The sequence below is a fragment of the Anastrepha ludens genome, chromosome X (genome assembly GCF_028408465.1).
Source record: "Anastrepha ludens isolate Willacy chromosome X, idAnaLude1.1, whole genome shotgun sequence".
In the NCBI taxonomy this organism is placed as follows: Eukaryota; Metazoa; Arthropoda; class Insecta; order Diptera; family Tephritidae; genus Anastrepha; species Anastrepha ludens.
In genome coordinates, this window is record NC_071503.1 from 81,595,331 (window position 1) to 81,616,295 (window position 20,965).

General features: G+C 38.8%; 1 protein-coding gene across 1 annotated transcript; it reads right to left on the reverse strand.

Moving 5' to 3' along the window:
* Window positions 1-14,791: 14,791 nt before the first annotated feature.
* Window positions 14,792-15,701, reverse strand: LOC128870271 (uncharacterized). The gene is made up of 4 exons (XM_054112871.1): window positions 15,582-15,701; window positions 15,298-15,510; window positions 15,081-15,237; window positions 14,792-14,910 (listed from the first exon to the last, which is right to left on the reverse strand). Exons 1-4 carry the CDS (start codon window positions 15,642-15,644, stop codon window positions 14,792-14,794), a joined length of 552 nt encoding a protein of 183 aa, XP_053968846.1. The 5' UTR covers window positions 15,645-15,701.
* Window positions 15,702-20,965: the final 5,264 nt, after the last annotated feature.

Consider the following 20,965-nt stretch of genomic DNA (forward strand, 5'->3'; position numbering starts at 1 on the left):
GTTGTTAAATGTGGGAATCAATTTGGGAAATTGTTGATTTTATTATTCATGATTTATATACATAAGTATATACTATTGGTTGTTTACTTTTATTTGCAGTTGTGCATATCAGAGTGTATTGGATTTATATGGGCGAAATTAGTTGTCAATCACGTCCACTTGAAAAATAAAAGAAAAAATGGTATCATATAGTAGCTAAAAATTCAGAAAAATTTGACAAACTTCGGTAGCTGAAGAGAGTTTGCAGTTTTATAAAGTAATTTGCTAAAAAAATTGATTTCTGGATTTCTTAGCTCAATTTAAAAAAATTTATCCGATCTCAAAAACCATTCAAGTAATCATAACATAAGTGTGAATAATTTACAGATTCGTCAGTATATGCAGTGATCAATATTATTGAAGATTTAACTGTCATTGCTTTCCAATATGTAAGATTTTAATTTAGTCTCAAATGAAATATTTTCAGATGCCTTAATCTTCTTTACATCTAGCAATTAAAAAACAGTATTACGCGAACTTTTGAAATGTTTTATTGCATGTCTATTGTTGTTTATTATCTTAATTCATTATTATAATAGAAAGTGTAATTTGTATTTAATTTAGTTGTTGAAGAAAAATCTACCAAAAAGCCAAATTTTTTAGAAATTTTTTGATATGAAGTTAAAAGTTGTCATCCCTGGTAAGAATTCATGAATAATTGCTCTCTCATTCAGGATACAAACACAGACACAACTCGCTCAATTTTTCTGTTTCTTCCCTGTGCTTTGTTATCCCCCTTCACCTAGCACTTTTAGCTCGCAGAAGCACACGCTGCTGCACAGTGCAAATGTGCTGAGTTTGCCCATCACTATTTTAAGCTAACGGCGGCTTTTGTTTATATCATTAATGTGTGCTTCTGCGCGCACTTGACACACAGCAGCTAAAACAATCACCATTCGCTACGACTGGCGCCATTCTGTCACGCATTTTGTGTGAAAAACTAAATCAAGTGAGCGGATGCATTCCGAATGTTGACTGTGTCATACGGAGAAGCTTCTTTGGACCAAATCAACGTTTATCGGTGGTAAAAAATGTTCTTAGAAGGCCGAGAAGATGTGAATGACGAAAAGCGTGCCGGCATGCCGGACGCCAGAGCACTTCAACAAAAGACGAAAAAATTGATGAAGTGAAGAAAATGGTATTGGCCAATCGTCGAAACACCGTTGGAGAAGTTGCTGAGGACCTAGACATATCGATTGGCTCGTGCCATTCAATTCTGTTCAATGATTTGGGCATGAGACGAGTCGCCGCAAAATTCGTACCAAAACTGCTCAATTTCGACCAAAATCAGCATCGCATGAACAATGCTTATGAGATGTTAGACTCTGTTCGCGACGACCCAAATTTGCTCCAGAGGGTCATAACTGGTGACGAATCATGGGTTTATGGTTATGACGTGGAAACCAAAGCTGAATTATCTCAATGGAAGCTGCCACACGAACCAAGATCGAAAAAAGCGCGCCAAGTTCGGTCGAATGTACAAGTTTTGCTTACCGTTTTCTTCGATTGTAGGGGCATTGTGCATAATGAGTTGTTGCCACAGGGTAAAACGGTAAATAAGGAATATTACCTGCAAGTTATGCCCAATTTGCGCGAAACAATCCGCCAGAAGCGCCCAGATTTGTGGAAGAACAAAAATTGGCTCTTGCATCACCCTTCTCACACATCGTTGCTTGTGCGCGACTTTTTGGCCAAAAACAGCACACTAATGAGGCCACAGCCACCGTATTTCCCAGATCTGGCCCCTTGTGACTTTTTCTTGTTCCCTAAAGTGAGGCCAATGAAAGGACAACGCTACGCTGCGATTGACGAGATAAAGACGGTTCGATGCCGGAGGAGCTGAACAAGATAAAAAAAACTGATTTTTTGAAGTGCTTCGAACGTTGGCACAAGTGCATAGTATCTCGTGGGGATTACTTTGAAGGGGACGAAATAGATATTAATGAATAAATAAATAATTACTGAAAAAAAACAAAAAATTCGCTTTACTTTTTGAACTTACCTCGTATATACGAAGATGCCGGTACTCACCACGACAAAAATTGACGGTTCACCAAACATGTTTGTCTTCCTCAAGAAAAAAGGCTTATGAACAGCTCAGACGCGTGAGGGAAGGTGCGGTGGGCTCGTTTTATAAATGATTGAGTCCTTATTTGATAAATACGCGCTTGCGTTTATGAATGGAAAAGTTTTTGTTGTATTAAAGAACATTTTATAATTCTGTTTCTGCACCTATTATAGGTATTTTTTTTTGTAAGTATAATATTTTGAATATCGACTGGGGGACGGCAAATTTCATTAAGTACATAATAAATAAAAACGTATATTTTGTTAACCTTTACAGATAAATTCAAATACATATGTACATGTATGTATGTATGTAAATCAATATTAAATCAAATTGTTCATCATATTGTACATATAAGATCCTCTAACTCCTAGTTGGAGCATAGAACCTTGAATGGTAATGTAGGTATAAAATTATCTGCTTTATTGCGTCATAAATATTAAAATACATTTTTGTATTTTATTTATTTATTTATATAAAGAGAAACAATTATAAATAATTATTACACGTATATCTAAAGCACTGGCTGCCAGGATCGTCGGCTAGATAGAAAAATAGTATACTCAAGTAATAATATTTAGTTAATAATAATGGGTCTATTTAAAACTGATGTAAGGATATTTGGTTATATGCTTATTTTACATAGAGATACAAAGTGTGATAGAATATATACGTTGGTGATTTAAAATATTTCATACAAAAATCTACAAAAAGCAAAAATTGGGAAATCAAAATTTTGGCATAGCATTAAACATGTTAAACAAAATCATTTACAAAATAAAGTTAGAAAAATTATAGTTTTTATTAAAATAACTTAAAAACAGTGTTGAATAATGTTAATTATAGATAAATGAGTTTTTGGTGGTTTTTGGCTTTAGTTTATTAAACAATGGAATATTGTAACTGACGTTCCGCGATGCTACCAGTATCATTATAACGAGTAATGGTGCGATAAACAAAAACTGTATTTACTTTAAGGTGTTCGAGCTCACGAACAATCGCTGGTTGTGATTTTCCAGCCAAATATAATGCAATCACCCTATTATTACACACCAAATATAAAGGTTGTCAAAAAAGGTCTTACGGTATTTCCGCAAGCTTGGCTTTGCAAGCGCGTAGTTCTAGTTGTATTCGTCGCATCGGTTCCCGCTAGAGCTTTTTGGAAAGCTCTTTTCACGTGCTAACACGTGTTTGATTAATTGTTGTTTGCTTTTAGTCGTTCGTGAGTTATAGCAGAGAATGTTAATGCAATGAGAAGGTGCAAATGTTACTGTGAGCTTTTTTTAGTACAATTGAGATTTGAAAGATTTGTAATAAGATCTGACTTTTGCCCACACAAAAATTAGAAACACCACACATCTTTCACCTCAACACACAACACATTTCTCACCTCGACATTAAACCAATTAAATTTTTACTATTTTCGTATTTTTGAAATAATAAGCGAATACGTAAAATTTATTACATAATTTTTTTTTTTCAATTACATTAAAAAAAACGATTTAAAAAAAAAAATTTATAAAAAAAAGTTTGCGCCGGGAATTGAACTCGGGTCTAACATGTGGCGAGGAAAAATAGGCGGTGCGTTTATTTTTTCGAATGCTTATTTTTTGACCATTTTGTTACTTTTGAAATGATAAGCGGATTCATAAAATGTATTACAAATTTTTTTACGATTACATTAAAAAAAAAAACGATTTAAAAAAAAAAAATTTATAAAAAAAAGTTTGCGCCGGGAATTGAACTCGAGTCTAACATGTGGCGAGGAAAAATAGGCGGTGCGTTTATTTCTTCGACTGCTTATTTTTTGACCATTTTGTTACTTTTGAAATGATAAGCGGATACATAAAATGTATTACAAATTTTTTTACGATTACATTAAAAAAAAAAAAATTTAAAAACGAAAAAAAAATTTGTGCCGAGAATTGATGGCGAGTCACGTGGGGAGGATAAATACGCAGAGCGTTTATTTCTGCGCCTGCGTTGTGAACAAAAGGTTTTGTGCATTAGAGGTGCCAAACTATCGATGGTGGGCGCCATCGATTGTGGACGATAGTAATTCTCAAACCATCGATGGTGGTCGATAGTACCATCGATAGTGGTCGATAGTCGCAATAAAAAACAGTGATTGAAAATCATTGAAATTTATAAGAAAAAACAAATAATTTGAATTTTATTTTAATTCACAAGGAACACTTTAGAACAACTATATATTTTCACAAGTGTGAGTGACTTACATTTGGAAAAAAAGAGTAAGAGGCTATGGGCCTTTTCTGCCAAAATATTGAACTTATAAGTTTAAGGAACATTGCTTACATTTTATCAAATTACATTTTAGGGAAAAAGCTAAAAATATATTACAAAAGCCTTATAAAAGACTTAAAAGCTAAAACTTGAAAACTATAATTTGATTTATTTGTTATAGCGAAAGATTTTTGTTTAAAAACAACAAAACGTTCACATTTTCTTCTTTAAGCCGTGTTCGCCTATCAGAAACAATTTGTCCCGCCTTGCTGAAAGCTCTTTCCGAATCCACAGACGTTGCGGGGATGCATAAATATTTATACATCAGTAATTTTAATAAAGGAAAATCCACCTGGTTGACCTGCAATCAAATGTATTACCAAAACTTAGTTTTATGTATCGAAGATTGATTTATTAATTTTACCTTGATCCATAAAAGAGGGTCCATTTCCTGTGGGGCTATGTCTCTCTCCAGATACTGCCTTTTAATAATGATTGCATCAGATCGAACATTACTCTTTTTAGTAGCACATTGTTGGTTCAAAAAATCAAAAACTGGGTCCGTAGTGGTCGTGCTTGCTTCCAGACTGACAGGGTCTTCAACATGAGTCAAATTGCCCAAATTGACCAACTCATTTTTCAAGATACTTGCTGCTTGTTCAGCATTTGCGTTGGATTGAAACCTGGCTTCATGTTTTAATAAAACTCTCTCAATCATGTCGTGGAAGCTGTTCCACCTTGTTGGGGTTTCTTGCAACAAGGTATGTATATGCAAAATTTTCTTGAACTTGTTTCAATTTTTCGTTCGCAATTGAACTTTTCTTAAAAAATTTTACAATATTTTTACATTTTGCAACATCGTTGTGACATCGTTGTGATTGAGATTCAAGCCATCTTGGACTACCAAATTAACTGTATGAGCAAAGCATGGCAGATTTTGGATTTTTAAAATTTCACATGCTTTCAGCATTGAGCTTGCATTGTCAGTTACAATGCAGACAGTTTTTTCAAAGATATGCCAAGATGTTGAATTTGAATTTGAATTTGAAAAGGTCGAGCCAAGGAGCACCAGGAGATTTGGTGGCTCCTAAAACACTCAGGCTAAAAAAGCCCATTGTATTTAAAGCTCTGGAAAGGGGGTAGATAGTCAAGGAGGGAGGGAGAAAAGTATCATAGAAAGAGATAGGAAAGAATAGAGACAGAGATAGAGATAGTTAGTCCTGTGAGAATTTTCCAGATTCTTTGACAAATTTGTAAATATCCTCCAGTTTTAGAGAACGAATAATACTCATTCTCATGACATCGGAACCCAATACTCGTAGTCGCGCTCTAGCAAAGGCAGGACACTCACAGAGAAAGTGCTCAGTGCTATCCGCCTCCTCCAAGCACGACAGGCATACCGGGTCCTCGATGATTCCAATGGTGGCCATATGCTGACCCCATGGGTTGTGTCCTGTAATGATGCCGACCATCAACCGAATGTCTTTCCTTCTAAGTTTTAGTAGAAAGTTTGACAGTTTTCTGTTCGGACTTGTCACAAAACACTTTGCAGTTCTGCAGCGTTCTAGACCGGACCATCGCTCTTTATGTAGATTGTCTACATAATCGTTGATCCAGTTCTTGATTCCTGCGGGACTGATTCCGATTATTGGCTCTGGCCCCTGTGGAGGCACCGCTGATCCACGGTTGGCCAATTCGTCGGCAATTTCGTTTCCTTGAACACCGGAGTGTCCTGGAACCCATATAAGTACAAGCCTGTTCTGTTTTGCGACAGAATTAAGCTTCTTCTTACATTCTTGAACAATCTTTGAGGTTTGCTTCGCGTTCTCCAGGGCCTTCAATGCAGCCTGACTGTCACTGAAGACTCCAATCTGTTTCCCGCTCCATCTCCTCTCGATTATCCATTCGGCTACTTTTAGGATGGCAAAAACTTCTGTTTGGAAGACAGTTGCCATTCCCCCCATAGCGTAGTGATACTTATTACTATCGTTTAAGTACCATCCGGCTCCAGACCCTATTTCAGTCTTGGACCCATCGGTAAAGAAAATATCCGTCAAACCTCCCTGCATGCCTCCTGGATTGCTCCATTGCTCACGCAATGGAAATCTGACATCAAATTTCCTTCCGAATGAAACTGTGGGTATCAGGTCATCTTTAGGTGCCAAAAACAGTGGATACTGCTCCGACAGCAACTTAAAGATTTCTCTGTGTCCCGAAGCTCCATCTTCGTGCCAGAAACCATATTTATGGAGTCTACACATAGCTTTTATTGCTTCCTGTTGTATCTTAAGATCCAGGGGGAGCAAATCAAGCATAGCATTTAGGGCATCTCCAGAGGTTGTACTCATGGCACCCGTGATGCATAAACATACACTTCTTTGCAGCCTGTATAGTTCCCGGATTGTGGACTTAACCATGCTCCGTCGCCACCAGACCACAGAAGCGTAAGTGATGATTGGTCTGATAAGTGCCGTGTATATCCATAGGACCACAGCAGGTTTCAGACCCCAAGTTTTGCCAAAGGCTCTACGGCATTGCTGAAAAATCTTCAATGCACGATTCACCTTCAGTGAAACGTGTGTCTCCCAAGTCAGCTTCTTATCCAAGATTACTCCTAGATATTTAACTTCGTTGGAAAGACCAAGTGTCACACCTTTCAGTGTTGGAAGACTGAGTCCCTCCAATTTCCGTTTTCTCGTAAACAAGACTATAGTTGTTTTGTTCGGATTAACGGAAAGACCTTGTCTCATGCACCAATCATCGATTTTGTCAAGAATCCTCTGCACTTTCGTGCAAAGCCTCCTTAAGGATTTATCCGATGTTAGCGCACAGACGTCGTCCGCATATGCTTGGACGTGAAAGCCGAGTTCCTGCATCTCCACTAATAGGGAGTCTACGACGAAGCACCACAGCAGCGGAGAAAGAACACCCCCTTGGGGACATCCTTGCTTGGCCCTGACTGTGATTTGCTCGTCATCGCTCCCACCAGCGGTTAACAGCCTCTCAGAGAGCATGGAGTATATCCATTTTATAATGGCTTGATTAACTCCGTGTCGTTCGGCAGAAGAACATATCGAGTCGAAAGTGGCATTATCAAAAGCCCCCTCAATGTCCACGAACACGCCCATTGTGTATTCGTCAGCTTCCAGCCCAGCTTCAATCTTGCTAACAAGATCGTGTAAGGCTGATTCACATGATTTTCCACTCTGGTAAGCGTGTTGATTTCTACTAAGTGGACTTCTCGGCAATACCCCCACTCGAATATGTTTCTCCACCACTCGTTCCAGACTTTTCAACATGAACGATGTCAAACTGATTGGTCTGAAACTTTTTGCTAGGGAATAGTCATCTTTTCCTGGTTTCGGAATAAATACTACTCTTACGCGTCGCCATTGGGATGGTATATAACCAAATGCAAGACAGGCTGTGAAGATCCTTTTCAGGGCCTCAATCAGCCTGTCTCCTCCTTTTTTAAGCATTGGTGGATATATTCCGTCAGGTCCAGGGGATTTAAAGTTCTCAAAGGAAGATAAGGAAAACCTTATCGATTCCCTTGTCACTATCCGACTAGCAATATACCAGCTGTACCTAGAGGTTCCACCGTTGCCACCGTTGTTGTTCATGCCACTCTCAACTTCAGAGATAGTTCTACTACCCGGAAAGTGAGTTTCGAGTAGAGCATTAAACGTTTCCGATTTGGAAATGGTGTATGAACCATCAGGTTTTCGAATGGAATCCAGCCTTACTGAGCGGTCTAAATGAAGGACCTTACAAAGTCTCGCTGTTTCCCTCATTTCTTCGACGTTACTGCAGAAATTTCTATGGGATTCAAGTTTGGCTTGCCGTACTTTTTTCTTATATTCTCTCTGTGTAAGTCGATGATTGGCCCAGTCCTCTTCTGTTTTGGTCTTCAAGGCCTTATTAAGAAGTTTCCTGGACCGTACACGAAGCTTCGACAGTTCAGGGTTCCACCAAGGAACCGCTTTCCCCTGTCTGCTTTGCCTGAGTGGACACAGTTCCTCAAAGCAATTGATTAAAGTACCTTCTAATTTCTTAGTCGCATCTTCAATCATTTCTGCTGATTTGAGTTTTTTCAGGTTTGGTAATCGCTCTGTTACAAGCTCACCATACCTGTCCCAGTCCACATTTCGAGGATTCCTACCGGAAGGTATTGATATTGTGTCAATTCCCAGTCGGAATTCGATAAGACGATGATCAGAAAGAGAGTCCTCCTCCAAAACTCGCCATCGGTTGATTTGATTTCCAACTGACCTATTGGTAAGTGTTAAATCAATCACCTCTTGTCTCCTTCTGGTCACAAAAGTTGGTTTGTTACCAGTGTTTTGAATGACCAAATCGGATGACAGGATAAAATCCAGTAGCTTGAGACCTCTGGGGTTGCATTTGCTGCTTCCCCACACAATGTTCTGTGAATTTGCGTCACAGCCCACTATTAGCCCCAGATTATTGGATTCTGCGTACTTGACCACTTCTCTTAGCTCCCTCGAAGGAGGTGGCTGTAAAGAGTCGTAGGGTAGGTAGGCCGAAACTATAATAGCTTCGACACTGTTCCCACTTTTCAAGTACTTTATTTTTGCAGCAACGATATCTCCGGAGCATAGCTCTTTTAACATCGTGTGTTCGATCAACCTCGGCATGATAATACATGCTCGCGGTCTCACATTCCCTTCACAATGAAGTATTTGTCCCCACGACATAGCACTTAGACCACAGATACGCTTGTGACATACCCATGGTTCTTGTATAAGTATTATGTGTGGGTTTGTTTGCAGTTTTGCATGCCTACGGCACAAGAGAGCCGTAGACGCTTTGCTATGCTGCAGATTTATCTGTGTAAATATTACTTCAGTCATGAGACTGAGTATATTTACGCTTTGTCCTCCACCTTATCCTGGACGCGGAACTGGATCCGCCCCAGATGTAGGTGGGGACGGCACCCGTACTTCGACTTAAGAACCTTGAGGGACCCAAGATCGATACCCAGTACCAGATGGGAACCTGCCTCCGAAGTGGTAGCGGATTTCTGCCTGGTGCACGAGTATACTCTCCAGAGAGTCGTGTCAAGATCCTTATTCTGAACACGGATGCGTTTGAGGAGTTCTGCTGAATTACAGGAAGGACCCGGAATCCAGACACTCGCTCGTAGCAGCCTTTCTTTGCTACTCTCAACAAGAATAAACTTGCTGTTTTCGCAGGCTGGGATTTTTGCTATCGCTTTTTCTAGCCATTCTCGGGAAAAAGCATTGGAACAGTGCACCTTTACGATGCCGTCCACCACGCTTTTCCCCTCGAAAGTCGGCGCGTCTTTCGACTCACCGATAGCTTTCCACAGATAGCTGTCAAGATAGTCTTGTTGCCCTTTGGACAGTAGACCATCTTGTTTGTCGGTATGTATCTCCACCGTCATTGCCTTTGCTGCCATTCTCGCGAATGATTCGCCAGACGTTGACGGAAGAGTGTCATTCGACATTTGAGGTCCCTTAGCCTCTGCCTTGTCAGGCAAAGGTTTGTCTGCCTTGGATGGGGTCGAGGATGCAGGCATTTCCGAATTGCGTTTTTCAACTTTCCTCTTCTTTGCCTTCCTCCTCTTCCCGGTCGTTGGCACAGACCCCGTTTCGTTTCCGGAAGAGCGCAGCGCTACAGAGGAATCCTCTGTTCTGCCACGCTTTCCCGTTTCCGTTACAGGTGTCGAAGTTGACGGAGCTTGAGTCCTTGCCTTAGCTAGTGCTTCGGCTTGCCTCGCCTTCTGTCTTCTTCGTTTGATCTGCCTTGCGGTTAGACCAACACCTGCGTTCGAATCTCCAATAACTTCGGTCTTTTTACCGGTACTTACCTGATTCACACCAGGTTTAACCGTTGTCAAAGACTTACTCGGTACCAGAGATCCGTCTGAGTCTACTGAGAGATTGTCCGCCATCTCCACATCCTCCACAACTTGTTCAGTTGCTTCAGATCGTTTCGATGGCGGTGTATCGCTCACACTCACTCGGCTCTCCATTGGCATAGCCAATGTGCCATGTTTCACCACTAGTAATGCGCTTCCTCCGGAACCCTGGGTGTCAGTTCCGGTCATAGGGGAATGTGGGGTTCGGGCCTGCACATCCGATGCCCGAGCCGTCGATTGCTCGACGGGAGGATTTCCCAAAAGTGGGTTACCTCGTGCAGAAATATCTTTATTTAGCCTCCACATAAGAAAAGAAATGCATTTTATCCCTCCTGCCAGGTTGTCGGTACGGTACTCTCCACATAGTACTTGGGTGGCCACCAATTCCGCCGTTCCGCGGATGAGTGGATACCCAATTCCTATATGAAGCTGCCCTCTTAGTTCGTGGTAAGTTAATCTCCATAGAATGGGGTTAACCCACCACTTAAGCCTCATCCCCGCGGCAAGGAGACCGACATGACAAGGTGCCAAGATGTTAGTATATCTTTTAAAGTGTCTGCAATATTTTGTGACGAGTGATTTGTAGTATCGATCAGTTTTTTGGTTGCTAGCGATGTCGTTTTGATGCCGTATTCATGTACGAAATGAACCGTTACCGTTAAAAAGCTCACGTTAGCACTAGATGTCCACATATCGCAAGTGATAGCAATGTTCGAAACCTGCTCCAAAATTGTTGACAATTTTTCCGTCGTTTTTTTAAACAAATTGGTCATCAGGACGTTTTCCAAATGACTCCGGCTGGGAAGCTTGTAACGTGGATCTGTAATTAATTTAATAAATCCTTTGTCCTTCACTATGCTAAAGGGCTGAATATCCTCAGCAACCATCTCTGCTACGAGTTCATCTAAGTCCTTTTTACGCTTGCATCATACAACACAGCCCTTTTAGTGTATGACTCCACTGACCGCATGCTTGACCTGCAGCTGCTGCTGAAAGACGCAATGTTCTCGTCTTGTTCAACATCTTCAGCAACTTGTGTATCAGGAGCATTTCTGTCCAAATTCAGGTGAAACCGTTTAAGGTGATCACGCAGGTTCGATGTGTTGCCACTGGTTTTATACTCCTTGGCGCAACTAAGGCATTTGGCAAATTTCTTATCATCAGATCTTTTAAAATAATTCCACACATCCGAAATTTTACTTTTCTTTTTTGTGCAGGCTTCTCCAACACAAAATTTGTTTCGTTGTCGCTACTGTTGCAATCGCAATTTGCTGCAGCAGAACTGCGTCCTAAAATTAGACAAAAGTGTTCTAAGCATTCTTACTAATTATTTGAAAAATGTATTACCTCGTTTAAGAAAGCGATCCATTTATATATTTTTAGGAATTGTTATTTTAAACACTTTACACTTTTTAATATTTGTACACAAGCGACGCCACAAATAAAAAAAGCGCGAATATTTGCTTGGTGATGTGTAAATCGCTCTTTTGACGATACTATCGTCCACTATCGAGACTTTGAACCATCGATAGTTCAGTAGCTCGATAGTGCCCTACCATCGATGGTGACGATAGTGCCATCGATAGTTTGGCACCTCTATTGTGCATGCGCGCGACGCGAATAAATTTTAATAAAGTTCTGAAAGTAATTCATGAAGTTTTTCATTACACACATATGTACATAAATGAACGTATACTTTATATGTAAATAAATGATGGTATATGAAATATACATAAGTACATAATATGTATGTACATGTCAATAGGAGGTATTTGCATTCAGAAAAAAAGAACGGTTTAAGATAAATCAACACTTATTTTATATTGTATGTCAATTTATAGTTTATGTATTCGACAGCATTTACATACATATGTATGTATATTATGTACATTTGTATATGAAAAACAATAATGCACAAGCGCAAGAACATCATATCACATATGCAAGTATGCCCAAATAACCTTGACTTATGTATGTACACATGTCATACCACATCACATTCTTACAAGAAATCAAATACACATACGCACTAGTGAACGAGCTTCTTCCTAACAAGTGCAAAAACAATTCTGCTCTATGTATGCATATATACCGACTTTATGTCCTAGCTATATACATACATACATATATATCTACTTGCCTTCTAAACTTCCTGCAAAATAATTGTATTCATATGTTACTACATCCATGCACGTTCATACATTGAAGCATACATATACATATGCGCGAGCACAGCGCTCCCTTCTTGCTTCCGTGTACTTTTGTCTTTCACCAGTCGATATTCCTAATATTGTACTTACAAAAACACAATACTTTGATAGACGCAAAAGCAACAGCAAGCACAACGCGATGGCCGCTTTGCCACCACACATTCTAAAATGTTCTAGAACACAACAAAAACACATACATACCTCACATGCGCATGTCGCCCAAAGCTAAAATCTAAGCCTAGCGACTACAAAAACAAAATACATTCGTAGACGCAGTCGCAGCGGCCATGATTCTATCAGCGACGGCGCTGAACAATTTAGAACAAAAACAAAAAGTTCATTCATAAGTTCGAGTTCATATTTCAATTTCATTCATAAAACGAGCCGCCCATATGCCAATTTTCGCGACCATTCGAAAATAGTCAATATTGGAATATTTCGCGTGGAATTATTTGCCAATATTTGATAAATCTAAAATTTTTGTCATGTCGAGTGGCCGCGGCTCCGTATGTATGTATGCACCCTTATATGTACATATGTAAATATGTCTTCTAACTGTGCGACAGTCGCGAGTTAATGCGACTTCCAGCGAATCACACATTGCTGTCCGCAAAGCCGCATATATGTACCTTATGATCAGAAAGTACCGGGAATGTTTAAATTAAACAAAACTGAGTTAAATTTAAGGCAAATTTATATTATCTCCTTCAAAATATGACCCGTCTGAAGCAACATACATGTGCCAACGTTTAACCCAGTCCTCCAAACACCCCCGGCAGGCCGATTTGTATTCTCTTTGATCAGTGCGATGGCGCGTTATCATCATGCAAAATCTGAGAATTGTTTGCTCACATTTCCGGGGGTTTCCAACACACAGCATCTCTCTAAGGTTTCAAAACGGATAAATAATATTCTCTATTTTGAATGTTTGGCCCGATGGAAGGTACTCATGGTGGACTATGCCTTGGCAATCGAAGGAAACAGTCAATATCACCTTCCCGGTTCTTTTTGCTCATAGGGTATACATATCCCATCTTTTCACTGACGGACAAGAAGACGGTCGCAGTTGCTGTTTTTTATATGCATACATTTTGCGTTCGTTGAAGGTTTGTATATATTTGTATACATATGCGTGTATGCGCGTTTGGCTTTCTGGATGCATCCATGGATATTAGAATATTTTCTCATCAATATGTGTATGTAAGTATTCAGATTTGACTGAAGAGATTAAATATAGGAATGCATATTCATATGATTCCCTTTATGGCTGTTTTACATATAAATTAATTCAAAAGAAGTATGAATAATGTTATATAGAAAATAAATTTCTAAATAACAGGTATTAGAAAAACCTGAATACACTATTTTAAATCAATTCTAATTAAATCAAATATAAAAAATGAAATAAAAATATCGAGCAAAAAACTGTGTACAGGATTTGAACCTGAGTCAAACCTGAGACTATGTACCGCATACTCAACACATCTTTCACGGTTGCGCTAATTTACAATTATTAATGAAGTTATCTAAATCACTCATTTATTCGATTCGCACTTTTATATGCACATATTCTGCGTTAGTTGAAAGTTTCCCAGCAAGAAGAGTGGCGGTCAGGTTACCCTTCACGTAACCGCCACGCGTGGTCGTTAAACTATCACTAACCACGCCCCTTTACAATCACTTTGTTAAAAGCGTTGGGAAAATCGTGCCAAAAATTTTGTGTACGTGTGATTTTTTATCCCTTTCATACATATGGATTCGTTTGCCAGTGCCAGTTTCATATAAACGTAGCGACGAACAAAATAACTTTTAGGCCAGCGCCGGCAGCATAGCGCGATAGCCGAGCGGCTAGCAATGCAACTTTCCAATCCAAAATCCCCGGTTCGAGTCACAAACAAATTTTTTTTTTTTATATTTATTTCATTTTGTTTTAGTTTAATGGTTTTCTTTTACAAATTGACGACAAATATAACGTAAATAACATTTATTTAACTCTATTAATATATTTACACTTATATTTAAGAAACTGTGTTTTCACGAAACTATTTTAATAACAAAAGTACGTTTACATTTAATTTGATTAGTATTTTTGATTAGTAATTTATTTATTTACTAGTTATTAGTATACCTACTTCTTTATATATATTATAATTATATTTAAAAAATTATATTAAGGCAAAATTAGTGTGAAAATAGTATAAACTGTAATATTCGAAGGCAAAAGGTAAATACATTCATTGATTAATAGTTAATTTTACATTTTTTTTAGTTCTAATTAATAATTTATTTACATATAACTTTTTTATATATATTAAGTGTTAAATATTATTTCTTATTTAAATTCCGCTGCCGATAATTTCGCTGCTTAAAACGGTGGTGACTAAGCTCAATTGACCTACGAATGTTCTTCTCGTAAGTTGCTCGTCCGCATAGCTGAAAAATATCTGAAACAAGAAAACAGATACAATGTTATAGATGCGGTGTATATATGTATATATGTAAATTTTTTTTTTAATTTTTGTGCAAAATTTTAGAACTATATTAGTTATTTACCATATTACAATTTTAAATAAAGTGAATAACCAAAAACAAAAGAAAGTACAAATTTACCTACCAAAAAGTATGTCCGAAACAAGAGAATATTGGGACAATGCTTCATTGTTGCCCCTACCATCCCAGTTGCAAAGCGACAACATTTCATTACTATAAAGTTGACGAAGCAAATCGTCAACAGTCGTTTCAGGACCCTTAATTTTCAAAAGTAAAGTTTTCTAAAAATTAAAACAAAAACATCTATTAGACAAGAACGAAGAAATTATTTTTTTACTAACCATTGCCTCAAGATATTGTTGTTGCAGCAGCTTTTTTTCAAATTCTTCAGCTGCAGCTAGCGTTTGCAATGGTAATGTGGACGATATTTCCGTTTGAATTTCATCCACTTCTTCTCCAGTCATTTTACAAACAGAATGATGAATCCTGCGGAGTAGGACCTTACATTCACGCACCGTCTTAAATTGTGTTAGCTGCTCACTGGCTTCGATTTTCTGTATAGTTATCAAAATAAGAATGTAAATAAATAGTTTGATACGACAGTGGTATGCCGCTAAATACGTACATTTTCATTAAATATGTTTTCTAAATTAGTTAGTCGCTTGCCGAAATGAAAGAATTGGTCCATAACTATTTTCTGGTTTTCCAATAATTTTGCTTGGTTTGTTAAAACCGTTTTTTACAATTCCTCAACTGCTGGGAAAAATTAAAAATTTAAGTTTAAATTAACAATATAAATATAATATATATATATGCATTTAAAAATACCCACTGGCTGCTGAGCCTCAATGCCAATGCTTTCTTCGCTGAACAAAAACTCCATATCTGTAATAATAGCATAAAAAAACAGCAGTATCAAATTTCTTAATATTTTAAATGTTAAATCTAATTTTCAAAAACGTGGAAAAGGTGATGCAGAACTGGTATAAGTAAGTGTTTGCCTTCATGGGGTATGCAAAAGTATTTGTATGCAATGTCCTCTTTGGGTATTTTTATTTCTTCATTACCTAATTGATCACCTAGTATTATACCTAGTGCCGGAGAAGATTGTACCGGTTGGTCAAAATAGTTTTCTAATTTGCCAAAACTGTATCCTATTAAATAATCACCTATACCTATTATTTTGACAGGCCCAACTTTTCTGCTAAAACAGTAGGAATCTTTTTCTTTTTTGTGATCAATTTTGAAAGCACCAATTTTTGAAATATTCTCGACATCATTTCCTTCTTCTAGCCTAAAATGTATTTGCTCAAGAATTTTGTTTGGCTTTTTAACGATTTTCTTTAAATATTGCATATAGTTTTCAAACTTATATGCCGAAAAACTATCAAGAGTTCCATACTGCCTAGCACAATCTGTTATGTGCAACTACCCATGCACATTATAACTAACTAAATAGTCACCAAAGATTTGCCCAAACAAATGAACAAACTTCTGCAAAATATTCTGTGCTACGTCTGCTTCAGTTTTTAATGATTTTTGGCTTGATAATAGCCGTATTCCAGTGTGCAATAGGAGGAAGAGAAAGTAAAAATCACTACCAATACAGTCTTTTAATACAAAAATTCCAATATACAATACAAATTGTCTGTATTCCGTCGATTTCCAATTATTGATTTCATTGAAATCCCTGCACACGTGACCAAAATCTGTAGGAACATATTTTGACAAAAAATTAATTTTTTCATTAATTTTAGTGACATTAGCTCTCTTCATTAACAACTGAGTCAACTTTTTAGTTACACCAAGATCGACTAGGTGCATTGGATCAAGTGGAAATTGCGACACCATTTTAAAACCTGATTTTTCTAAAATGCTTTCGCAAGTTCTAAAAGTAGAACTATGATGTGCCGGTTCTGCTCTATATTTAAAAGAAACATCAGAGCGTAGGTTATGAACTTTTTTCGAAAAGCAAATCCTTTTATTTACATAACTTCCTACTTGATCACACTTTGAGCAACTATTTTTACCATTGTGAGACTGTACACCTGTGACAAAGGCACGGGCAGGTGTATCACAGCAAAATAAACGGATATCAAACTTTTTCTTTATGGGATTTGATCCCACTTGAAGTCCGTTTTCTTTCAAATAAATTACTTCCTCACAAAAATCTTTTAAGTAATCATTGACGTTCCACGGTTTTTCCGTCCCAGAAAAGCAAGCAATGGTAAAAGGGTACTCGTTTGGAAAGCCAACGATTGCTCCAAGGATGGGCCACAAAACTTTACTTGAACTGTTATACAACTTAAGCCCATCAATGCCTACGTCAATTTTTACTTCATCACCTCCTAGGACTAGTTTGCGGTTGTGTGCTTTGCAGTCTTCCACAAGGCTTCTTATTAGCGGCGACGGCAGTGGACCTGTGTCGTCTCCGGCAAAATAGAACGAGGTTAGCCAGATGTTGCTTCCGCTCACTTCCCAGCTAACCGTCGTAGTATCTGCGTTACTGAAATTTTGAATCATAAATATGTTAAGATGTGCTTTTGCAATTATGCATGCTCTTTTAGTACCTTCACAATTGGTCTTGTATACTTTATACCCTCATGTCCTCAGACCGCAGATTTCGCCATTCCGTACCCAGGGTTCCTGGATGAGGACTACATCCGGCTAATCTTCTGCCAGACGATCCAGGAGGGCAAGGCAGGCTTCCTTACAATGATGTAGGTTTATCTGCAGAAGATGCATCAGCTGTTAGCGTTATGTCTGGGTCTTCTTTGTTTTCGCATAAAAGTTCCCTTTCGGAATACTTACGCTGTTGTACGGAATACTTACCCTCCCGTTCGAAGTACAACCTCCCTAAGCCCATTTCTCAGCCTGAAGAGGTGTATTCTTCTTCGGTGGGATGGTCGTCTTCGCTCATTGGCTCGGTTTCGCTCATGGGTTCTAGTTCGCTCATGAGCTTTGCACTTTCCTTCGTGGTGAGGAACTCAATTGCATCCGTGTAGGTTTTATAAATGTGAAGCTTCACCTTTACAAAACCGTATCTCAATTGCCCATCGCATTTCGCTAACGGTTCAATTGAGTTTTCTGTGAGGAGCAGGAGAGCCTGCATGGTGGCGCGCTTCTGTTCTTTCGATTCTTTCACGCTGTTTTTGTTGGTAAGTGTTTTGACATACCTTCACTCCTGCGTTGGGATATCCGGATTGCAGACCCGAATGAGCTTCATAATCTCTTCCGGGTCTTCGACGGTTGAAGGTTACCAAACCCTTGCTCGTGGCCTGGACGGAATATCCTTCCTGTCCACGACCATTAGCTTGGCATTTGGGTACACTTCGCCGACTTTGGAGATGGCCTCTTTATGCAGCTGAACCGATCTCTCATCGTCGCACGCTATTATTTTTATCTGGCCTTGGTGCCAGCCTAAGTCTTCGCACGCAGGGGGGGCCGGGGCTCTCCAGAATAACCTTCAGTGCCACTTTCGTTAGCTCGGCCTCGATCCATTTCCATTGGGCCTTGGGGATCGTACCTTCAGGATAGTTCTCGTCCAGGACTCCTATGATAAAGCGGTCTTTTGCAACCTCTGCAAATGATCTTCTGGGCGTCACGCCCATTGATTTGTGCCTTTTTGCGCTTGGCTTATTATCCTCCAAGGACCGCTGTCGTTTTGGAGCCGATTGTATTGGTTTGAAGTCGGGGTTGAAACCAGGAATGATCGCATTCGCTCTTTCAATCGCCTCTTTCAACTCCTGTGACATTTCACCTTCCTTTGGGTGAGTTTCGTGCACCCTCCTTAGGAGCCTAGCTGCGTTTCTGCGATCCTGGTAGCTCGCTTTCGCTGGGTCTACCACCCTCACAAGCGGTCATCCTTCGGTACCGGAGCTAGCAGTAGCAGTGCTTCCGGTCGGGACCGTTTTTGGGGGCTGAATCGCAGTTGACTGCCGGGCTAGTGCACCTCTACTTGTACTTGGACCTGTGTCCAGTTCTGATTGTGTGGCAACTGGCCTCGCTTTCGCTGAGACTGTCGCTGTATGTTTCGATCGACTTATTAAGCCGATGGATGGCGTTTTCTTCGAGCTCAGTGCGACCGTTGCTTTTATTGCGAAACTGTTTGTTCCTGTCGGTCTATTAGAAGGAGGGCCGATCTCCTTTTTTTGTTTGTTTTTGAATTAGGACTCTGCATTTTTGGACCCACGAGTGTCGGAGAAAGGATGTCCGCCCGTGCATAGCTCCGAACTACACGAGTAAGGCTAGTTATTACGGAGGACGCCAGTTATCCGTAAGCTCCGTTCGAGACTTGGTTATTTATTAGAAGGACCTCAAGCCTGACAGATTCTCGGCACGGCTCGCATCACACCTTAATCCAGCCCTTCACCCCCGACCACGTTAAAAGTACCTTGAGTAGTGCTGTACTATTGAGGAGTATCGAACCCTACCCATAGTACCCTTAACTTAGCTAAGTACCTCCTGAAAATAGGAAAACTCTGGTACTTATTACCAGCTGGCACCCTCGGGGAGGGTTCAGTGGAGGATTTTCGCCAGCCTAACATACGTACATAACTTACATATGATACATACATATTATAATTTAACTAAACTTGCGTTTCCGTCATGTGCCGTCTGGAATTAAGCAATTCCAAAGAATTGCTTTATTAAAACGGCAATAATGCAACTTATACTTTTATTGAACACTTATTAACCTTTTTCTTAACAAAGCCGTCTGTGTTAAATTAAATATTCGAGTTGAATTTTAGTTAGTGGGAACGGAAATGCAAATTATTAATAGCGAACTAAATAAATGGGTAAACAGTTCTTGGAACTGCATTTATGTAAAAATAAAGTAGTAAATTAATGTGAGAAGTACATATTTATGTACGTACTATATGTATATTAGTATTTATATTATATTGGCTTGTGTTAAGGGGTTATATGTACGCAGTTATGACTTTCAAAAAAATCGATTTTTTCTTATTACATTTTTGTAATGTACATATATTCAAAAGTATACGCACGAAATTTGAAGTAGATCTAAGCAATACTTTCGGAGTTATACCTAAATATGTAGAGATGTCTCGGCACGTTTTAAGGTAGGTATTGAAACTTTAAACGTGTTTTTTTCAAAACGGCATTTTTCAAGTCGGTGTACACGATATCTCGAAAACGGCTTGTTTGTTCAACCGTTTTAACTCAATCTTTAAAGATACATTTTCTAGTAATTAATCGTTCCTTTTGTAAATCTGATACTTATTTTCCATTTTATAATCAATTTACGGCCAAATTTTAACGTAAAAATCGAAATCATTTCTTTTAAAAGCTGCCAATTTGTGAAAATTCACTATTTTGATTAGCCGAACGATTAATTACTAGATAATCTAATATACTAACAAAATTTGTTTGGTTTTTTGATTTCAGATAATCCAATCCTGAGTTACGATGTACACCGTAAATCGTCTTTTTTTAAAGGAGGTTCGAGAAATCGCCTGCAGCGCGCTCTATAATCAACATTTTCATAAATAAAAAATTTTGTTACGTTCTTGAAGGATGCTTTTATAACCGCCAAAAATTTTCAAATTAAAATATTCTGAAGTTTCTTCAGGATAAATCCTTGACGACCCGTCTTTTATTTGCTTCATAACTGCGTACAACCCCTTAAGGGAATAACGGAAGATATTACAATATAACACTCTATCTCAAATCTTACCCCCAATATTTGCTACATGGCCCGGGCTTGGTTAGCTGTACTCATTTTAGAAACCATTCCGCCAATCATTTTCCCCAATGAGTCCGCTGAGTTGTTGGATTTGTTTTCCTTCTCAATACATCTTCTTTTGAAGAGATTGATGGCTCCTCCATTCTATACCTCAGCACTTCTGCCACGTTTTTTTCCATTAGGTTGCTGTGACTGGGGTAGAGCAACTGACGGAGATGAAGCTTAGATTACTGATGTTGATGGCGATGCTGAATCAACATCAATACACTTTCCTGCCATACCGGTCGCGGTATTAAAATAAT

Excerpts from the sequence above, each read along its gene's own strand:
- LOC128870271 (XM_054112871.1), bottom strand. The coding sequence starts at position 15,644 with ATGGACCAATTCTTTCATTTCGGCAAGCGACTAACTAATTTAGAAAAC. Across the intron at positions 15,511-15,581 it reads AAAACATATTTAATGAAAAT|AAAATCGAAGCCAGTGAGCA; the intron begins GTACGTATTTAG and ends ATAACTATACAG. Across the intron at positions 14,911-15,080 it reads TGTTTCGGACATACTTTTTG|ATATTTTTCAGCTATGCGGA; the intron begins GTAGGTAAATTT and ends TTCTTGTTTCAG.